An 18,979-nucleotide genomic window follows, 5' to 3' on the forward strand; every position below is an offset into this window, starting at 1 on the left:
CATGAGTCCTTGGTTCTGCTTCGACTCGTTCGGATCAGAGGTGGAGTTATAATGAGGTACATTGAGACCACTGCTCCTTGGTAGAAGAATAGCTTGGCCGGATAGCAGGCCAACTAATTATATTATATAACTATGTAAGGCAAAACTTTTTTATAACGTTGGCTGCAAAGTTTGACATTGGCATCTGATTAGGCTGTTCAAAACGGATTTGGTCCCCATATTTATCCCTGCAGGGCCAATCGTCACACCACAAAGTTAATACGGTGGTAGGCCAACAAGTCCAACGGCCAACAAACCGAAAATAGGACTATCATTCCAACAAGCTGAAAGTTAATTTTGTTATGCAACATAACAGCAGATTGTCATTGTTGTTATGCAATTGTTACATAATTCTGATGTAATTTACGTAATTCTGATGTAATTTTCGGCTTCAAGATATGGCGGTTTGTAGACATGGCTGTTTGTTGATTATCCACCATTAATACTTATGCGAGTATGCGGATGGAAAACGAACCCCTGAAAAAGTTTGATGATGGGACAGCTTGACGTGATCTAAGTGTATAGCTTCATCTGGCTCTTTTTACCCCCCCCCCCCCTCCTCACATAAGTCTAAAAAATGATGTTTACAGGGAGCAAGGAGCAATGACAGTTAAGAATTTGAAAACCGAAGTGGTCGCCATGCTCGAAAAAGCCGAACAGCGACTGATGACCACGTGGTTTCCTGACGTCATCGACCTCATGATGAGAGACGAGTGCTCTGTCCGCTACAAATCAGACCAGCTGAAAAACTTCTACAACTGCGTGTCTGTTTTATTATCCAATCAGATTAAAGAGTTCCTTCGAAATGGAATAGCAAAATGGACCAACTTGTTCCTCCCCGAGAACTCAGATTTCCTACCCCTTTTCAAGGTCGATTTGGTATTGGATGACGAAGGCATGCAGTTTTTGCCACGCTATGAGCAATTGGAGAACAGTTTGGTGTCTGTTATTGATGAAGTTGCATCTCGTATGCAAAACGTGCAGGTGGGTTTTGACTTTTTATGCCAATTCGAGACTTATCCAGAATTTTTTTAATCATTAAAAAGCAAAATATTCTCAAATAAAGGGCATTGATATCAAATTTTATGTCTTAGACATCTCAACTCCTAAATTCATATGCTTGATCAAATTTGCAAAAATGTTTTTTTGTAACTTTTTTTTTATTTTTATGACCATTGAAAATGGGGATGAAATTTGTATTCGGGTGTTTTTAGATTTTTGTTTTCCACGCAAAATCAGGTACCACAAACAATCATCGGACTGGGTTGAGTGATATATCATATTAAATCCCTTACAGTCTTGATTCGAACCACATAAAAAATTTTCAAAAAAGTTTTCCCTGTGTCGAGAGACGAGTGTTTAAAAGCCTACAATAGCTTAGAAAGCCTATAATTGGGTTTAAAAGCCTATAATCGGAGTTAAAAGCTTACCATAGCTTAATTTAAAACGTAAAAATATAGCATTACTTGGGTAACGTTAGTTTACCATGAATATTTTAACGTTTTTTTTTTGGAATCAAAAGTTTCAAAATATCGAAAAACTGCCAAAAACTTGAATACTTTTCAGAATTTTTTAAATTATTTTTTTTTGTTTTTGTAATAGTTTTTCTGCAAAAAATGTTTTTCAATTTGCTTATTTTCAATTTGCTTATACTCAATCCCCAGTTATTTGTTCAACGCCTCTTTTCACTTTCACACCATCCCGAAAAAAATGAAAATAATTTGAAAAAACTTTGTTGAATTTTCTAAGACTATGATCGGAACATTCTGTGCTACTTGCACAGTAACCGGCTTTCGTTGTTTCAATTGATTAACTGCTTAAAAGCTTATGATAGCTTAATTTAAAATGTAAAATTTTATTTCACTTGGGTAATGTTAGTATTCTTTGAGCATTTTAGAGCCTTTTTGGAATGATATTTTTCAAAAATTCAAAAAACTTGAAAAACTTGAAAAAAATCCTTGAAAACTTTTTGTTTGATTTTAATCGTTTTTCTAGCATTTTTTTTTTCAAAAATAATTTTTCAATTTACTTATGTTAACATGTCTGTCGAATATAACTAGTCCCCGGTTTTTCGTACAGCTCCTTTTATTACAGGACGCCAAAAAAAGCGACAACAATTTGAAAATAATGGTCGGAACGTTCTGTGCTACTTACACAGTAACCAGCTATTCTTGTTATATCTGGTAGATGGAGAAAAAAATTTTTCCCGGTGTTGAGAAAAACTGGTTTGTAGTTTTTGATTTTTTGTCTTATTTCGAGCAAATAAAGCGAGCGAGCAGTCTTTAATTACCTCAAAAGCTTACAATAGCTTAATTTGAAAAGTAAAACTTTAGTTTTACTTGGGTATTGTTAGTATTCTTTGAGCATTTTAGCGCTTTTTCGTAATCATATTTTTCAAAAACTCAAAAAATTTCAAAAACTTAAAAATAACTTTTGAAAATTTTTTGTTTGATTTATTTTTGTTTTTCTAGTAAATTTTCAACCAAAAATTGTTTATCAATTTGCTTATTTTAACTTGAATGTCGAATATAACTAATGCCCAGTTTTTTGTTCAGTTCTTTTATTACAGCACGCCAAAAAAAACGACAATAGTTTGAAAAACTTGCTTGTATTTTTTTAAGACTATGGTCGGAACATTCTTGTTACTTACACAGGAACCGGCTATCCTTGTTATATCTGGTAGATGGCAAAAAGAGCAAAGAACAAAAGAAATCCGACTGAAAAGGTTTATTTCCTAGTAGTTTTTGTTCCGACCATTGAAAAAGGGGAGGACTTTGTACTTGGGTGTGGTTTAGTTTTTTTTCCATGCAAAATTAGGTGCTACAAATAATCATCGGACTGGATTGAGTGATATAGCATAATAAAGCCCTTACAGTCGTGATTCAAACCACATATATGCGTTTCTGCATTTTGTTTATTTTAATGTTTTGCAAATTGTTTTTTCTATTTACTTACTTTACTATGACTGTCGAATATACCTAATCTCAGTTTTTTGTTCAGCTCCTTTAATCACACCACGCAGAAAGAAAACGACAATAGTTTGAAAAAATTTTGTTTTATTTCTTAAGAACATGGTCGGAACATTCTGTGCCACCTGCACACAGTAACCGGCTATCTTTGTTGATATCTGGTTTTATTTCAGATTAAAACCAAAAACAAGATTATTTGAAAGTTACAGCTCTCAAAAATGGTCCTTTTCTACAAAATAACGAGGATAATTATTGCCCAAATACATGAATCCGTTAGGTTTTTGGGATACAAAAGTTGTCCTAGTGTATGGCGGCAGGATGGGGGGTGGGGGGGGGGGGTAAGTGGAGGAGAGACAAAGTGTTGTGAGTTGAAGAGAGTGGTTGTGTAGAAGATAGGTCCCCGCTTCACAAACTCGAAAGGTTGCAGGTTCGAAGCCCACCAGGGGCGGATCTAGGATTTTATTGAGGGGAGAGGATTTTATCTAGGACTTTGTGTATAAATTGTTTTCAATTTTAGGCCCTTTTTGGAAGGTTCTGACCAAAAAAAAACAGATTTTTTTTGACAGGCGTTCATCCCTTCAAATTATTACACACTGACACTGAATGAGGAAGGAGCTTTTAGCAAAAAATAGTGTTGTCAGCTTTAAAAAAATAGATGCCGTGCATTAGTACCACGGAGGATTCTCTATGTGGCGAGGGGTTCGAATCACTGGAGGGGGGCTTTATTTTACTTTCTTTGGATGATAAACTGTCCGTCCTAAAAATGTTGATCTCACAAACAACTCTTGTTTATGTAGACGCTGCAGTCGTGGATGGCGTCTTCTTTCGCCCAAAACAGTCCACCCCAGTTTGTGAACACTCAATTGAGCGAGGAGCTCCTCAATATACACAAGCAGACAGTGATCAACACTGTCAAAGAAAAGTTCAAACACGTAGACGAATACCTGAAGATGCAATTTGGTAATTTCACGAAAACTAAAAAAAATAAATACGTTCGTTTACAAGAGGGAATAAATTTGCCTATCATTACAAAATCAATTAAGTCTATCTTTGAAGAACCCCAAAAAGACCAGTTAGTTGCCTATCGACCTACTTGAGAACAATAGGGTTCGGAAACAAAAAAGCTAAGAGCTAGGTTTAATTTTTTACCATTACGCAGTCAATAACTGATGAATCAAATTTATTTCATGAAATTTGTGATTACCAATTTAGTCTTCTAGTTTGCGACAAAATGTTTTTTGTTTGTTTGTTTCAGTTGACAAGTTCAGCTACCTGATAGACGGGGAAGCAGCACAGAGTGTGCAGAAGTTCCTCAATGATCCCGAGCAGACATTTGCCACTATTGAGAAGGTAACTCACTTGATCATTTTTGCCACAATTCTCCCTTCCAGGTTTTGAACACTTCGGTCAACAAATCACCTATCCGTCTTCCACAACAAACTTTTTTGTTCAGATGTTTCTAGGACACCAATGTCTAAGGATGCATTTAGAGAGGAACGATTATTTGGTAGAAAGGTTCCACGAAGCACATATTTAAAGGAGGCATAACGTATTTTTTCGATTTTAATTGTGTCGCCCGAAACTTTTTGCTTCAACTAAATTAGAGAACCGAAAATCGGCGATCATTTCATTACTTTTTGGACCGTCTTTTTAGTTTTCTTGGAAAAACCTAAATATCTTCCTAGTCGACAAAAGATGGTTTGCTAGCAAAATTCTTACATGTGAGGGCCATCTTGCTAGATCTTTTTACAAGAAAAACATCCTTAAAACTCTTTCATGAAAAGTTGTTCGGACCACCTGAAAAACACTGTGGACATTCTAGTTGATAAAGGGTCACAGAACTCCAGTGAAGGAGGAATGTTTTTCAGGAAGCACAGTCGTTTTGGAAAACTTGTAACGAGATCCGAATCCTAGACGCCATTCACACCGTCTCTCTCTTTGAAATCGGATGCCAGGACATCAAAAGAGGTCTATGCGACAGAGCCAAAAATTTCGCAGGCATAAACCTGAACAAACTGGTCGATGAAATTCGGAAAACTAACCAAGGCATTTGCACGGCTTACAACGAAATTGAAGACGTGTGTCTCAAGAGTGCAAAAACTACTGAGGAACTTATGGAACAGTTGTCGTTTGTTGAAAACGCAAGAAGTATTGGATCTTTGCAGCTGACTGACAAAATTAAAATGACCTTGAAGCACTTTTTAGTCCTGACTGATACGCATTTGTTCACATCTGAAGACGTGGAGTTGATCAATTCTGCGGTCACGTGGCCTACTAGGGCGGCACCCATTTTTGACAAACATGACGAGGTAATTGATTAAAGAAACTAGATTTTTGTCATAATGAGAATAATTTGTAATCGAAAGCTGTTTGCGCAATATCAGTAAAATTGTTTCTATTAGGATCTTTTGTTTCTAATTAAAATCTATTGTATTAGATTGTCGACAAAGTCCGTCGTCATCGAGAAGATCTCCTCGCCAAAGTCCGAGAGCGAATGTTAGTCGAACTTGCCAAACTACGAATCAAAGCCTCCGAGCTGCGCGATTGCAAGGATATGGACCAAATGGGAACCTACGTGAACGAAGTCAGAAACATCCAGAAAAGAATGCTGGACGTTAAAGAGGATATCGCGTTTGTCCAAAAAGAGGAGCAGTTATTTAAGACGACTGTTGAGAATTACTCGGATGTGGAGGAGATTCAGAATATGGTGGAACCCTATCATCGGCTGTTTGGAATTGTGACGCGTTGGCAGAAATCTGAGAAAAAGTAAAGATGATTGCCTGATGAATAACTCTATTTAGAAACACAAAAACTCGGACACATCATGCTTTTCATTCATCTTCGGGTGTTCATTATCTGAACCTATGATCACAAATTGAAGGAAATCATACGCTTCAAGGTTTCTTGAATTGAGATGAAACAACTAAGGCAAAATTACGTTAATAAAAATTAGACAAAAATACTGCTTCGTTATTATTATTTTTTGGTTTTAACATGACGTGAATTAACAGGTGGATGGACGGATCCTTTTTCGACCTGCAGCCTGAAACGATCTCGAGTGAAGTGCAAGAGTACTACACCGAACTCTATAAGATATCTAAGTTCTTCAACCAGCTGCAGAAGCGTGAAATGATGGAGAAGAGGAACAAAGGTGAACACAATCTTACATGTCTTAATTACTCCTAAAGAAAGTTTTAATCATTGTTTTTATTCGGTCACTGTATTTCAAATTTTATTTAAAACCCTTTTCTAGCTATGAAAGGTTGGTTTGTTACAATTAACATGATCATTTATTGGCATATCAACGCCACCGACATTGAACTGCACCGATTTTGGCGGATCAAAACTATCTCATCTAAATGTGGTAATTACATAACAATGATTCACTTACATTGATTATTCTTAAGAGGGTCTGAAGAAAAAGAAGGAAAACGACGATGGGGGACTGATTCAGGAGCAGATGCCGGCCATTTTAGTATGTCAGAGGATCCTGCATGACATCAAGAAGTTCAAGGAGTTCATCCCACTCATTGGTCTGTCCAATTCTCTATTTCAATATACTTTTTTGGATTGATTCATGAAATCAGATATGGTAATATTATCTGCCAATTGCACTCTTAGTGTAATTTTGTTTTCTTTTCATTTTTTGGAAGTGTTTCTTCAAGCATGTTTTCTTACAAGGCTCGACAATCTATTGGTTTTGCATGGCTTTAGAGATGATGTTACACATGGATTTAAAAAATCTGAGCACTCGCTGATTAGATAAAGTTTTGGTATAAGTTTGCCTCTTTGCAGTTGAAATTGAAAGTTTTCCATGTTTTTTTTTCTTCACTTTTGTGACGTAATTCGCGTAATGCAACTGGTGTGACGTAACTCGGGTAGTGATGCAACTGATGTGACATAACTGTTCCTACTCCCAGGTATCCTGCGTACTCCTGGCATCACCACTCGTCACTGGGAAGAGATGAGTTTCATAGCGGGAAAGAGCATCATGCCAGATGTGTCCACTTCTATGCGCAAGATGCTCAAACTAGACCTCATGTCTCTTCAGGAGAAGTTCGAGAACGTCAGTGCCGGAGCAGCCAAGGTCAGCCTTTGTTCACGTCTTTTATATATCTTATATGTTACATTATCATGGTTTCCTTTTAAATAAACGGATTTGGTTTTGTGAATTTGTGACCTTGAACAACTTTATCTTTTTAATCAATTAAGAAAAGTTGCAATGTTTTGGTCAAAGACCGAAAGAAAATTTTAAGCAAAATTTGCGTTTATTAAGTTAAATGGTTTCCCCATCGAGCTATACTGTCCTAACACAAACTATCAAGACTCTAATTCGCGTTTTGGGAAAAATATTCTAGGTGATTTTCCAACAAATTCCAAAAAAAATTCAAATTGTTTTGTTCGCAAATTGTTTTGTTCGCAATTTTCTTTTTTTTTCTGTTTGTTTGTTAATTCAGGAGTACTCTCTGGAGAAAAGTATGGAGAAGATGAAGGAGGAGTGGAATGAATTGGAGTTCCCCCTCCTGCAGTACAGGGACACCGACTACAGGATACTCTCTTCTGTGGATGAGATCCAGCTGGTACTGGATGAGCACATAATAAAGACACAGACTATGAGGGGGTCTCCCTTCATCAAACCATTTGCAAACGACATTAAGGTATCTGAATGGAACCAGGTGAAAAAATCAAGACGAAAAAATTTAATTCTTGGATCACCAAGTTTTTTTCTTGGTGAGCACTGAAAAATAAAAATTGTGTTTTATTCTTCTTAAAAAAGCTAAAAGTCTAATTGAGAATAATTTTTCATTTTTTTGATGAATTTTATAATCATTATTTGATTCACTTAAGTTTTATGCCCATGTGATTTTTTGTTTTGCAAAAGAAATAATATACAAACCGCGAAAATTTTCCGTACAATAGCGTAGTGTACCAAATTGCTCCGAAGACAAAAGTTCCACTTACTATTACGTAGCCTCCAGCGGTATTGGCTAAGTTCAATGTCGCTGAGTCTAAGTTTGCAAAGGAGCCTAGCGCGACGTAAGAGGCGTTATCTTTGAGATCAGATGATCGTGTATCTGACCCCCTGCCAATGCAATCATAGAATGTTAGTACGAGCTCTGTTGACCTCTAGCTTCAGACGTACCACAGACTGACTGATTTTGGCTGCAATATTGCTACGTGAAAGTTTTAGACGCACAAAAACGGCCTTGATTAGAAAAAAAGATCTTCTCTCAAGAAAAAACTTATTCTGAAATGAGGGAAAATAAAAGAAACATACTCGGCTTAGACAGGCCTGATAGGTCCTTTTTCCTCTGAGAATCGCAGAAACTTCATAAATTATTGCTTACCATTTTTTAATATTATTTTCGAGAAGCTGGCAGGGTGGGAGGGTAATAAGGGAGGGTTAAAGCCATGTTTACTAGATATGATTTAATTTGGAATTTGTATTTTTTTCTAAGCTTTGTGCGTTTTTGTTTAGTTTTTGCAGCTTAGATGAGTGCGTTGATTCAATTATCATTGATCTCTATAATAACTAGTTGGGTTATTCACTATCTTTAAAACGTTTTGCTTCAGCGCTTTCAATTGTTTGTGATCATTGAATCCGCGAAAATTTCAAATCTAATATTTTGTGGTTTAAATCGACTGACTAAGTCGCCATTGGAATTGTATCTTGATATAGTCTCACGTCGCTACCTTTATTTCTATCTTTTCCTGTTTCCATCTTTAAACTACTTTCATTTTGCTGTGTTTGGGGAATAAATTAGTGAAACTTTGCCGGAAACTCTATTTGCAATACAAAATTTTTTTTCTAACCTTTGACCTAGTTTTTTTCCATAGTTTTTTTACAAGTTTTTTTATTTGCTGCTTATTTTCCAATTTTCTAAAATATTTATTTAATTATTTGCTTAGTTTGACGTAGCTGGCCTTCTTATTTTGAAATGTTCTAAGTTTTTGCTATTGTTTAAAAAGTGAATTTTTTCTATCCAAGTTAATCTAATTAGACGCAACTAACGCTATTTTTCGTTTTCATTCTGTGCGATATTAAAAAAAAAAACAATATTCATAAAGCTGAATAATTTCAGTTTTTCAAAAATTATCTTTCGCCAAATATCAGCTTTTTTGTTGTATTTGATTTCAAAAATTGTAAATTAACTCTCACACAAGCGGTTATATGCACAAAAAATTCACAAAACTAGGTTTTCTTACCCTAAGCATTGATGTATTAAAATTTTTTCCTTGTCGGACTTTGGTCTTAATTTTTGCAAAAAGATTGAAAAAGTTTCTTAATGTCTGTGTGTTTATTACTTTATGATTCTGATAAAACTTGAACAGACAAAAGAGTGCGACAGTTTCAACTTAGTTTTCGAAAGATTTGTCTTGTTGTTATTGTTCGGACCATTGAAAAATTGGAGGAACTTTGTATCCGGGTGTATTTTGGTTCTTTTGTTTTAATTTTTTATCCACTTTAAATCTGGTACCGAAAATAATCGTCGTTCTGGGTTGAGTGATGTATCATATTAGAATTCTTTTAAATCTTTTGATTTTTCGTCTAATTTCGAGCGAGTAAAGAGAGCGAGCAGGCTTATTTATGCTTAATTTAAGTCGCTTAGAATAGTGCATATATGTTTAATTTTTTTATTCGAGTGCTTGCAGTTTTTAACGCCATTTTGGTTTCTGCAAAAATAATTTTGAAAAAATTTTCAAATTTTTTAATTGATTTCTATTTGTTTCTTCAAAAAATGCTGTCCAGTTTGCTTTTTTTTGACTACGACTGTCGAGCATTTCTGAATTCTAGTTTTTGTTCAGATCTTTTTATCACACCACGCAGGAGAACGACACTAGTTTGTAAAAAAAATTGTTTGATGTGTGTTTCAAAACTATATGGTTGGAAATTTTGGTGCAAAATAGACAAACTGCAAAAATATATCTCCTTGTGGCAGTGTGATGAGCGCGCTACGTATTCGTTGGCTCTTCATTCCGATAACTACCAGGTGTTCTCACAAACAGTTTCAGCCCTGGTTTTGGAAAGTTCGCAAGATGTATCAACCCGATTGCATAATTTTGTTCTCGGTCAAAATTGCTTTGAATGTTCTAAATTTGATTGTTTTCGGTCAGATAATTGCAGTTTTTCATGTTTTTGAATACTCCATTCTAATTGGCTCTCTAACAATCTGCCTTTTTATCACAAGTGACTCCACCTGATAGCATCATTTTTTGCTTTTTTCTTTTGCATGAACATCAGTTATGTTTTCTTAAGTGTCTTTTAAGATCAATCAGTCTCTCGCGATATTTCTGGGTAAGTATGAACTTGTTTCTATCGTGGAATTATGATTCAAGACGTAGAGGAATTTTGTTTGCATAAATATGGTTGTCGGCTCGAGTCTCGCAGTTGTGTTACAATTTGCTAAGTGAGTTCAGTTTCTGCAAGTTATTCATAGCTTAGCTGAGCTTAAATATGGAACCGTTAGGTTAAACTTCTGGTTGCTCAAGTTAAAAATATCTTTCGCAGGAATGGGAAGCGTTGCTGATCAACTTACAAGACACTATGGACGAGATCCTCAAACTGCAAGGCCAATGGCTCTACCTGCAACCCATCTTCAGTTCTCCAGACATAGTGGACCAAATGTACGAAGAAGCGAATCTGTTCCAGACTGTTAATTCATACTGGCAGCAGTTGATGACTCACTTCGACAAGGACCCTCATGTCATGGCGGCTATTAGTATGCCAGGGGTGGATGAGATTCTAGAGGAGAGTGCTAAGAAATTGGATGCGATTACCAAGGGGCTGAACATATATTTGGAGAAGAAGAGAAAATTCTTCCCGAGGTGGGTGTCCTCGCTTTAAAAAAAAACTTATGATGGAGCTCCAAATTTTCATCGATAAAAAATTTTCAATCGTTTTCTTAAAAACTTGAGAAAATTACAAAGTCAGGACAAAAATTGCGTGAATTTTTTTTGCGCCTTTTCAGACAGATTAGTTTAGTTTGATTGCTTGAAACTGGGCCTAGAATAAAATAATAACAACAGTTTTATTTCTGCGTATCTCAGAGCTTATATCAAACCTTGTTCAGCCTGCTCGAGGAAATTACGTTTCTATTACATCTATAGTTAAATGAAATCCTCAGATAAGTATTGTTGCATAGGTTCTTCTTCCTCTCTAATGATGAGATGCTTGAGATTCTGTCGGAAACCAAGGACCCCACCAAAGTGCAGCCCCACCTGAAGAAGTGCTTCGAGGGAATAGGCAAACTGGAGTTCAACTCCAAAATGGATGTCACAGCACTAAGGTCACCCGAGGACGAAGCGGTAAATTATTATTGCTTGAGCCAGCCCAGAAAAGTTACCATAAAAACTGCTTATAGTTCTTTAAAAGGGGCACAACACTGGCACAACAGCGGCTTCCCGTGATGAGCTGTACAGCTCGTATGTCGGTCCATTCCCTCGCTGATAAATTGTCTGAAACCTGACAAGAATTAATAGTTATGCTTGAATCATAGAGCCATGGACTTAAGAGCATGTAGTTAACTAAAACATTACTGTGTTCTTTTTTTTGTTAGACTCTTTCTGTTTTGTAAAAGTTACTATATTTATTTGGTCTAAGAATTTTCAAATTAGGTTTTTACTAAAAAGACGTCGTTACTCGAAAATCTTGTTAAGAAAGGAACATGAATTTAAGCATTCCTGGTTAGCGACACTGCCATCAATTCAATAATGATTTTTGTTTGCAGGTCCATTTCGATAAACCGCTCTGTATCGTGGACTGTCTCGGCTCAGTGGAAAAGTGGCTGCTCAAAGTGCAGAATGCCATGTTTGACACTGTGAGGTCCAAGATAGCGGCTGCCAGGGGCAAGTACAGTCCGGACCAGAGGGCGGAGTGGGTTGTGAAGTGGCCTGCCCAGGTGGTGTTGTGTGTGAGCCAGATTGTGTGGACTGCTGAGGTGCACAGAGAACTGAAAGAAGTGGGCGGCAACCTCTCCAGGTAAGCAATTAACTTTTCAAACTTTTCAGATTTTTCAAACTACGAATTTAATAGTCTTCAGTTTCAATTTTTGACTTCTTCGATAATGAAGTAATTACTTTATCACTGCAGAATCAATTACTTCAATTATTATAGTAGTACTGTAAAAAGACCAGTTGGTATAGTGTATTTTTTGACTGGATCAAACCGGATCCTATTTCGTTGAGACGATGCTTCGAGTGTTCTTGAAAAGAATGGATACTATCAGGTCAAATAATTGCCCATTAATTTTGCTCCACAAATTCAAAATGATTCTCAGAAGGCTGGAGTTTTTCATTTCTTATAACTTAATCTGCTCTCCAGGTATTACGACGTGTGTGAGGGTGAAGTGAAGGAGATGGTGAACATCATCAGGGGAGATCTCCCTCCCGGACTCCGAATCACTCTGGGATCCCTGGTCACTATCGAGGTCAAGGCCAGAGACATTGTGAAGGAACTAGCGCAGAAAGGTATCTATTTTTGAGATTTATTACTCTCTAAATCAGATAGATTGGAATCTCAAATTTAAATTTTATGATTGCGCTTTGTTAAAAATGGCTGCTGTGTGTATATGTGTTGCTTCGTTGTCAAAACGCATCTTAAATGCATCCTAAACAAATGAAAACAAGGATAGCCGGTTGCCGTGAAAGTAGCACAGAATGTTCTGACCACATTCACAGAACAAAAAATTTTCTTCCTTTTCAAATTACTCACTTTTCTTCAGCGTCGAGTGATGATAGAACTATTCGAACGCTTAGAAACTCAGAGAACTCGGCATAAATGACTACAATTGTCTTCAAAAAATAAATGAACAAAAAAGCGAAAAGTTTTTTTCCAAAAAATGTTTTGACAACTTTGAAATTTTTTTTTTACCAGGGAAGCGTTAAATAAAGCTTCCAAAACTAGTTTTTGTTATAGTAAAATAGAATGTTTTTTTTTAGCCTAAAATGCTAAGTTTCATATATTGGAAGCGCAACTCAATCGCTTCAATTGCTTGAACTTTGGCTAAAACTCAAAAATTTTAAACCAGTTTTTGTCAAATTTTTGAAAATTTTTCCAAATGTCGCTCGAATTACGACTGAAAGGGTTCTAACAATGATCAAACCCAGTCCGATGATTGTTTATGGCACTTGATTTCGGATGGAAAACAAAAAAGAAGCAAGAATAGCCGGTTGCTGTGCAAGTAGCACATAATTTTTGAACTATATTCATAAAAACATTAAGGGTGAATTAATTTAGTTTTTTTTTTCAAAATGGTGTCGCTTCTATTGCGTAGTGTTTTTTGAGAACTATACAAAAACCTAGAAAGTTAGTGAATTAGGTAAGATTGACAACATTTTTTTTTCAAAAAATGAATACCAAACAAAAATTTTCTTATTATTTGTACCATTATTTTTTGGAGAAAAATTTATATTTTTTTCTATAACAAATTATTGTTACTTGATAGCATTACTTGCTCAAAAAAGACAAAAAATTAAAAAATTCAAACCAGTTTTTTTTTCGTTTTTTTGAAAATGTTTTGGAAAATTTTTCAAGTGTTCGAAACTCGACTGAAAGGGTTTTAATTCACTCAACCCAGTCTGATGTCTTTTTGTGGTACCTGATTTTGCGTGAAAAACAAAAAAAGAACGAAACTAAAAAAGAACAATACAAACAAATTATCTCCACGTTTTTTGAAGGGTCGGAACAAAGAAATTAAAACACACTCGAATACAAAGTTTTTTCCCATTTTCAAGGGTAGGAACAACAAAATTTCCCGGTCGCTGCGCAAGTATCATAGTTTCGGACAATTTTTTATTTAAGGTCGATCAATTTGATTTTCCGAGCTATTCGAAAATAATATAAGGACCTCATTTTGCCATAAATTTTCTGCGCCGCAGACCGCAGTCAATTTTTTCAAAAAACAGGCCACAAAAAGCGTTGTTTTTTGCCACTTTTTGGAAAATTTTGTCTAAAAATTAGCGTTTTTTCTGCGTGCTCCCCCTTCAAAATTAGTTACATTGGCGTCAAAGGCGCCTTTAGAAAATTTTTGAGGTTGGTCAGCCAAAAATTGATGTCGACCTTTTGGAAAAATTTGACAACTAGAATTCAGGGGAGGGGTTGCTCACCTCTGCACGCTACCGTATGATACCATAATTAAACCTCTACGAGCTTTCTTGAAGGTATCTAAATTTGCGTGGAAAAATGCGCTATGATCGTTTACACTCTTTGATAGCAGTCGAAAAACAAGAAGTTGCCACTGCTTGAATCCATTGAAGCGGATCTAAATTTTGGGCGTTGGGTAATTTATTTCTGTTAAACTAAACTTAAATGTAATGAACGCATAATTAACTTAAATAGTCGTTAAATCAGCAGCTGTGAAATTCAGGAGTGCACTCTGAAAATGACTTCCAGTGGCTGGCACAGTTGCGATACTACTTCGAAGAGGGAAGTGCTGTGGTTCGACTCATAAACGCCACAGTGCCATATGGAAACGAGTACCTAGGAAACACCACTCGACTCGTCATCACTCCCCTAACTGACAGGTAGGACATCGGAACTGAGCACTGCTTTGAAGGTTTATTTGATCGTAATTGTGAAGGTGCTAGGTACTCTAATTCTGTTAACAGATGTTACCGAACACTGATTGGCGCTTTCCATTTGAAATTGGGCGGGGCGCCGGAGGGTCCTGCAGGAACTGGTAAAACGGAAACAACCAAGGATTTGGCGAAAGCACTGGCCCTACAGTGCATAGTGTTCAACTGCTCTGATGGGCTGGACTACTTGGCAATGGGAAAAGTGAAGATTTTTTTTTATCATCGCTTCATGGGCTCAGGTTGTTCAGCCGAAAGGCGAACTCCAGTAGAACAAATTAAAACAGTCTTCTTGCATGATGCTATACAAATTTGCGGTCAAAATTTTCATGCTTCCCTGGCTCAACAGCTGATTACCATTTCTTTTTTAAAAAGTTTCATCGAAATCTGGCAAAATTTTGTTGCTATATCTTCGATTTATATGTTTATGACTATACTTGCGCCGTATTCTCTTTTTGTGCATTGTTTTGATGTCGAATCTTATAGATTGCCAAGTTTTGATAGCATCTATTTTTTTGAGAAACCATTTTTCCCCCTCAAAAGCAACTTGAGGAACTTGTTTTAGTTCTTCAAAGGCCTTGCTTCTTCCGGCTGCTGGGCCTGCTTCGACGAATTTAACCGGATAGAGGTGGAAGTGCTCTCAGTTGTGGCGCAACAGATACTAGTCATTCAAAAGGCACTTCAAGCAGGCACACTTTTCTTCGAGTTCGAGGGTGCGCGGCTGGAGTTGAGCAGGAGCTGCTTTGTGGCCATTACCATGAATCCAGGATATCAGGGTCGCTCGGAGCTGCCTGATAACTTAAAGGTTTGATAAATAAATTAATGTTTTTGGTAATGATTTTCAAAATCATCATATTTAGTCGACATCATTTTTTTTATTGTGTCGATTCTGAGTTCCATTTCGTGTAAATTTTGATTAAATGGCCAAAAAGTGTTCAAAAAGTTATTAATTTGGGGTTTTTTAACTATTGTGATAAAAATTTGTTCAAAAAATCTTGAATGATTATTGAAAACACTGAAAACAAAAAGTTTCATGAGCTGGTCTTGAAGGAAAATTTATAAGCGAGTCTATATATCTCAAAGCCGCAAAATTCATTTCAGTGTTTTCCTCCGCTACTCATCTTCTTAATGCAAAATCTGCAAAATCAGACCTGTTCATTACTTGAAAGTTGTTCAAATCATAAAAGATGAAGTCCATCAATGCAAAAAACCTGGCCTGATGATTCATGCAAATTTTTCCAGGTTTTGTTTCGCACGGTCGCAATGATGGTGCCAGACTACGCCCTCATAGGCGAGATATCCCTCTACTCCTCCGGATTCCTGGACGCGAAGAACTTGGCGCGGAAGATAGTGATGACTTACAGGCTGTGCTCGGAACAGTTGTCCAGTCAGCCCCATTATGACTACGGAATGAGGGCGGTTAAGGCTGTGCTGGTGGCTGCGCGAAACTTCAAGTTGAAGTTGCCCAAGGATTCAGAGGATGTTTTGGTGAATTGGATGAGTCCGAATTCTACAGATTAACATTATAAAAGTTTAACCAAAAATAATAAGCGGAAAACAATAGAAAGTATTAATCGATTAATTCAAATCTGTGAGTTTAACTTCTTATAATGTCTTCACAATATTCATAAGAAGTGGCGAAAACTCAGTGATCACTTTTTGTGCAACTAATATAAAATCAACATCTTTTTTGATTAGGTATTTGCTATTTGCTGAATCAAATGTTTATTTTTAGGTCCTCAGGTCAGTGCGTGACGTCAACCTTCCGAAATTTCTGGCCCAAGATGTGCCTCTGTTCGAGGGCATTCTCAAAGACCTCTTTACAGACATAGAGGCGATGAAGCCAGCCTACTATGACATGTTCTTCTCGTCGGTGGGGGTGGCTTGTGAGAAGTTGAGCAGGGAGTTGACAGATGCGTTCAAGGAGAAAGTGTCCCAGACTTATGAGATGATGCTGGTCAGACATGGGTTAGTTTATGTTTGGTTGGAACAATGTTCCGGCGCTATTTTGCAGATTGATTTATAACTTACAAAGGCTGATGATCATTAGCGCAATGGATAACAGCGTTTAGCACCAAGAATAAAAACCTTATCAATAGTTAGAACATGCATCCCTTCCGGTTTTCATTCTTTCAACAATAGACCAAAGTTCTTCTGTAACTCTAGAAAAAATAACTAAGTCAGAAATGCATGTTTTTTAGCGGGAAGGAGTAACATAGCTATCAACCGGCTATACTTGTTCATTTAGGTTTATGCTGGTCGGTGAACCATATGGCAGCAAGACTTCTATTCTACGAGTGCTGGCTGAAACACTGAACTTAATCGCACTGGATCCCAGCAGTGCCTCCTTCAACGAACAGGGCGTGGTCTTTTCCACAATCAACCCTAAGGCAATCACTCTTGCTCAGCTGTACGGCGCTTTTGACAGTTCAACTCAAGATGTAATTATATTCATATGCGTTGAAACATACTTATTTTTGGAAAAATTGCACAAAAAATTCTATCGGATTTATAGTTTGAAATTGAACAAAATGTTGATGCTATTTAGCTGAAAATTTATCATGCCCTATATCAAATAAAAAAGAGAAGCAAAATTAAAAGATGTGTCATTTTTTATGCTATTATTTGCTCTGAAGTGTTTGACTTTGATCTATTTGTTTCAGACTGGATACTACGAACAATCTAAGGTGCCGTATTTATGTCCTTTAATTAATTCTGATCATCTATTATCACGGCGGCAGATGTATGAGGGAAAGTGGACACCCCATTCTACCTGAGCACGCAAATGGTCCCCTTTGTAGCTAGTTTCTGACATCTTTTTTGGGCCAAGCAACATTAATTTGTTTTTGAAAACACCTCAGGGGCCAAAACTTATTAATACTTGTGATGGGGGGGGGGGGGAGCGACAAAAACTCATTTAAAAAAAAATAAGTTTCGATATAACAGAAAACGAATAACACATACTTTGCCATTATTCACATTTGAGTTTGGTTCACATACTTTGCCATTATTCACATTAGTCAGCATATAGACATCAAATAGTAAAACAAAGTTACCATGCTTGTGACTGTTATTTTTAGTTTGGGTTTGTGTATATAGCAGCTTTCGATAAAAAAAGGGTTAATATGTGCATTTTCTCGATTAGTGGCGTGAGGGTGTGTTGGGCAGAGTGTTTCGTGACTACGCCAGTTCTCCCAAGGCACACCGCAAGTGGATCATATTCGACGGACCAATAGACTCAGTCTGGATTGAGAACCTCAACACGGGTGAGAAGTTTTTTTTATAGCAGTTAAATGGATGGAGCTCAATTTGTTACTGATGTGGTACACGCTAGCTTGAAACATGCGAGAGGCTATAGTTTATATTCATACTAATTATTATTCTTTTCAATGCTGTTTTTTTTTCTTGCGATTAGCATGTGATATCAAATCCGGGAATAAACTTTTTTGTTAAAGTTTTTTTTAAAGCAGAAACACTTTTCTCCTGAAGTTGGCCTTCGCCAATTTTTTTTATTTATTTTTGGCACTTATTGCCCATTTTAAGTCGTTTTGCATCCCTGCTGAAAACTGCAAGTAATTATCAATATAAAAAACCTTTTAGCTGATGGTAATGGTGCACCAGTACCAATAGCTAAAGAGATTTCTTTTTTCAATTGTTATGCTCCGACGACTCTCGAAGAGAAAGAAAGAACTTTGGCGTAAGGTCTATTTTTATAAAATTATTTTTTTAGCCCATTTTGACAAGCATTAACGCTCTGTCTTAACAATATAGATTGCTTTTTCTATTTTTGTTCTCCTACTACAACTGCTTTTGTTAAAAAAAAACTTGCGGGAAATTTAGATTGCTTTTTTCTTGTATTTTCTACTTCAATTGCTTTTATTGGAAAAAAGAACTTGCGGGAAATTTAGACGAAACAATTTACAAAAAAAATTTTTCGATTGTTTTTTAAAATCTCATTGGTTTCTGAGTTACTTTACTTTCATCAACTTCGTTGAAACATTAATTGATATGAGCAGTGCAATAGACATTTTGTTCCAACTTTCGAAGAAAAATATATGATCGGGGTGGTTTTTGTTGTCCACGCAAAATCAGCTACCATAAATAATAATCGGACAGCGTTGAGTTATATATTATATAAAAGAACTTTCAGTCGTGATTCGAACGTCATTAAAAAAGTTCAAATAGTTTTTCACAGTGTCGAGAAAAACCAGTGTGAAATTTTTGATTTTTGGTCTTATTTCAAGCTAGTTATTAAGGTAGTTAGTAATTGCAATAGCTTAATTAAGCTTAATTTAGGCCGTTAAAACTTAGTTTTACCCAGGTGAAAGTAGTTTTTGAAGTTGGTTACCGCAATTTTGGGAATCAAAAACTTGAAACTTCAAAAAACGGCCGCAAAAAAC

At 36.4% G+C, this 18,979-nt stretch overlaps 2 protein-coding genes across 3 annotated transcripts in view; both read left to right on the top strand.

The window, feature by feature from the left end:
- The first annotated feature begins 705 nt into the window (after positions 1-705).
- On the top strand, positions 706-5,329 carry LOC134851985 (dynein axonemal heavy chain 12-like). The gene is made up of 4 exons (XM_063868260.1): positions 706-1,023; positions 3,806-3,968; positions 4,264-4,358; positions 4,877-5,329. Exons 1-4 carry the CDS (start codon positions 706-708, stop codon positions 5,327-5,329), a joined length of 1,029 nt encoding a protein of 342 aa, XP_063724330.1.
- A 125-nt stretch (positions 5,330-5,454) lies between these two features.
- LOC134851118 (dynein axonemal heavy chain 7-like) overlaps positions 5,455-18,979 on the top strand; it is a 46,465-nt gene continuing 32,940 nt past the window's right edge. For both annotated transcript variants that reach the window (XM_063867055.1, XM_063867056.1), the window contains exons 1-17: positions 5,455-5,774; positions 6,020-6,159; positions 6,416-6,541; positions 6,929-7,095; positions 7,466-7,666; positions 10,519-10,835; positions 11,153-11,315; positions 11,738-11,988; positions 12,331-12,476; positions 14,375-14,531; positions 14,616-14,784; positions 15,145-15,384; positions 15,822-16,067; positions 16,315-16,547; positions 16,828-17,020; positions 17,243-17,266; positions 17,725-17,845. In XM_063867055.1, coding sequence (XP_063723125.1) covers positions 5,503-5,774; positions 6,020-6,159; positions 6,416-6,541; positions 6,929-7,095; positions 7,466-7,666; positions 10,519-10,835; positions 11,153-11,315; positions 11,738-11,988; positions 12,331-12,476; positions 14,375-14,531; positions 14,616-14,784; positions 15,145-15,384; positions 15,822-16,067; positions 16,315-16,547; positions 16,828-17,020; positions 17,243-17,266; positions 17,725-17,845 — 3,166 coding nt within the window. In that variant the 5' untranslated portion in view covers positions 5,455-5,502. The remainder of the gene's footprint in view (positions 5,775-6,019; positions 6,160-6,415; positions 6,542-6,928; positions 7,096-7,465; positions 7,667-10,518; positions 10,836-11,152; positions 11,316-11,737; positions 11,989-12,330; positions 12,477-14,374; positions 14,532-14,615; positions 14,785-15,144; positions 15,385-15,821; positions 16,068-16,314; positions 16,548-16,827; positions 17,021-17,242; positions 17,267-17,724; positions 17,846-18,979) is intronic.

This window comes from Symsagittifera roscoffensis, chromosome 7, assembly GCF_963678635.1.
Source record: "Symsagittifera roscoffensis chromosome 7, txSymRosc1.1, whole genome shotgun sequence".
Classification (NCBI taxonomy): Eukaryota; Metazoa; Xenacoelomorpha; order Acoela; family Convolutidae; genus Symsagittifera; species Symsagittifera roscoffensis.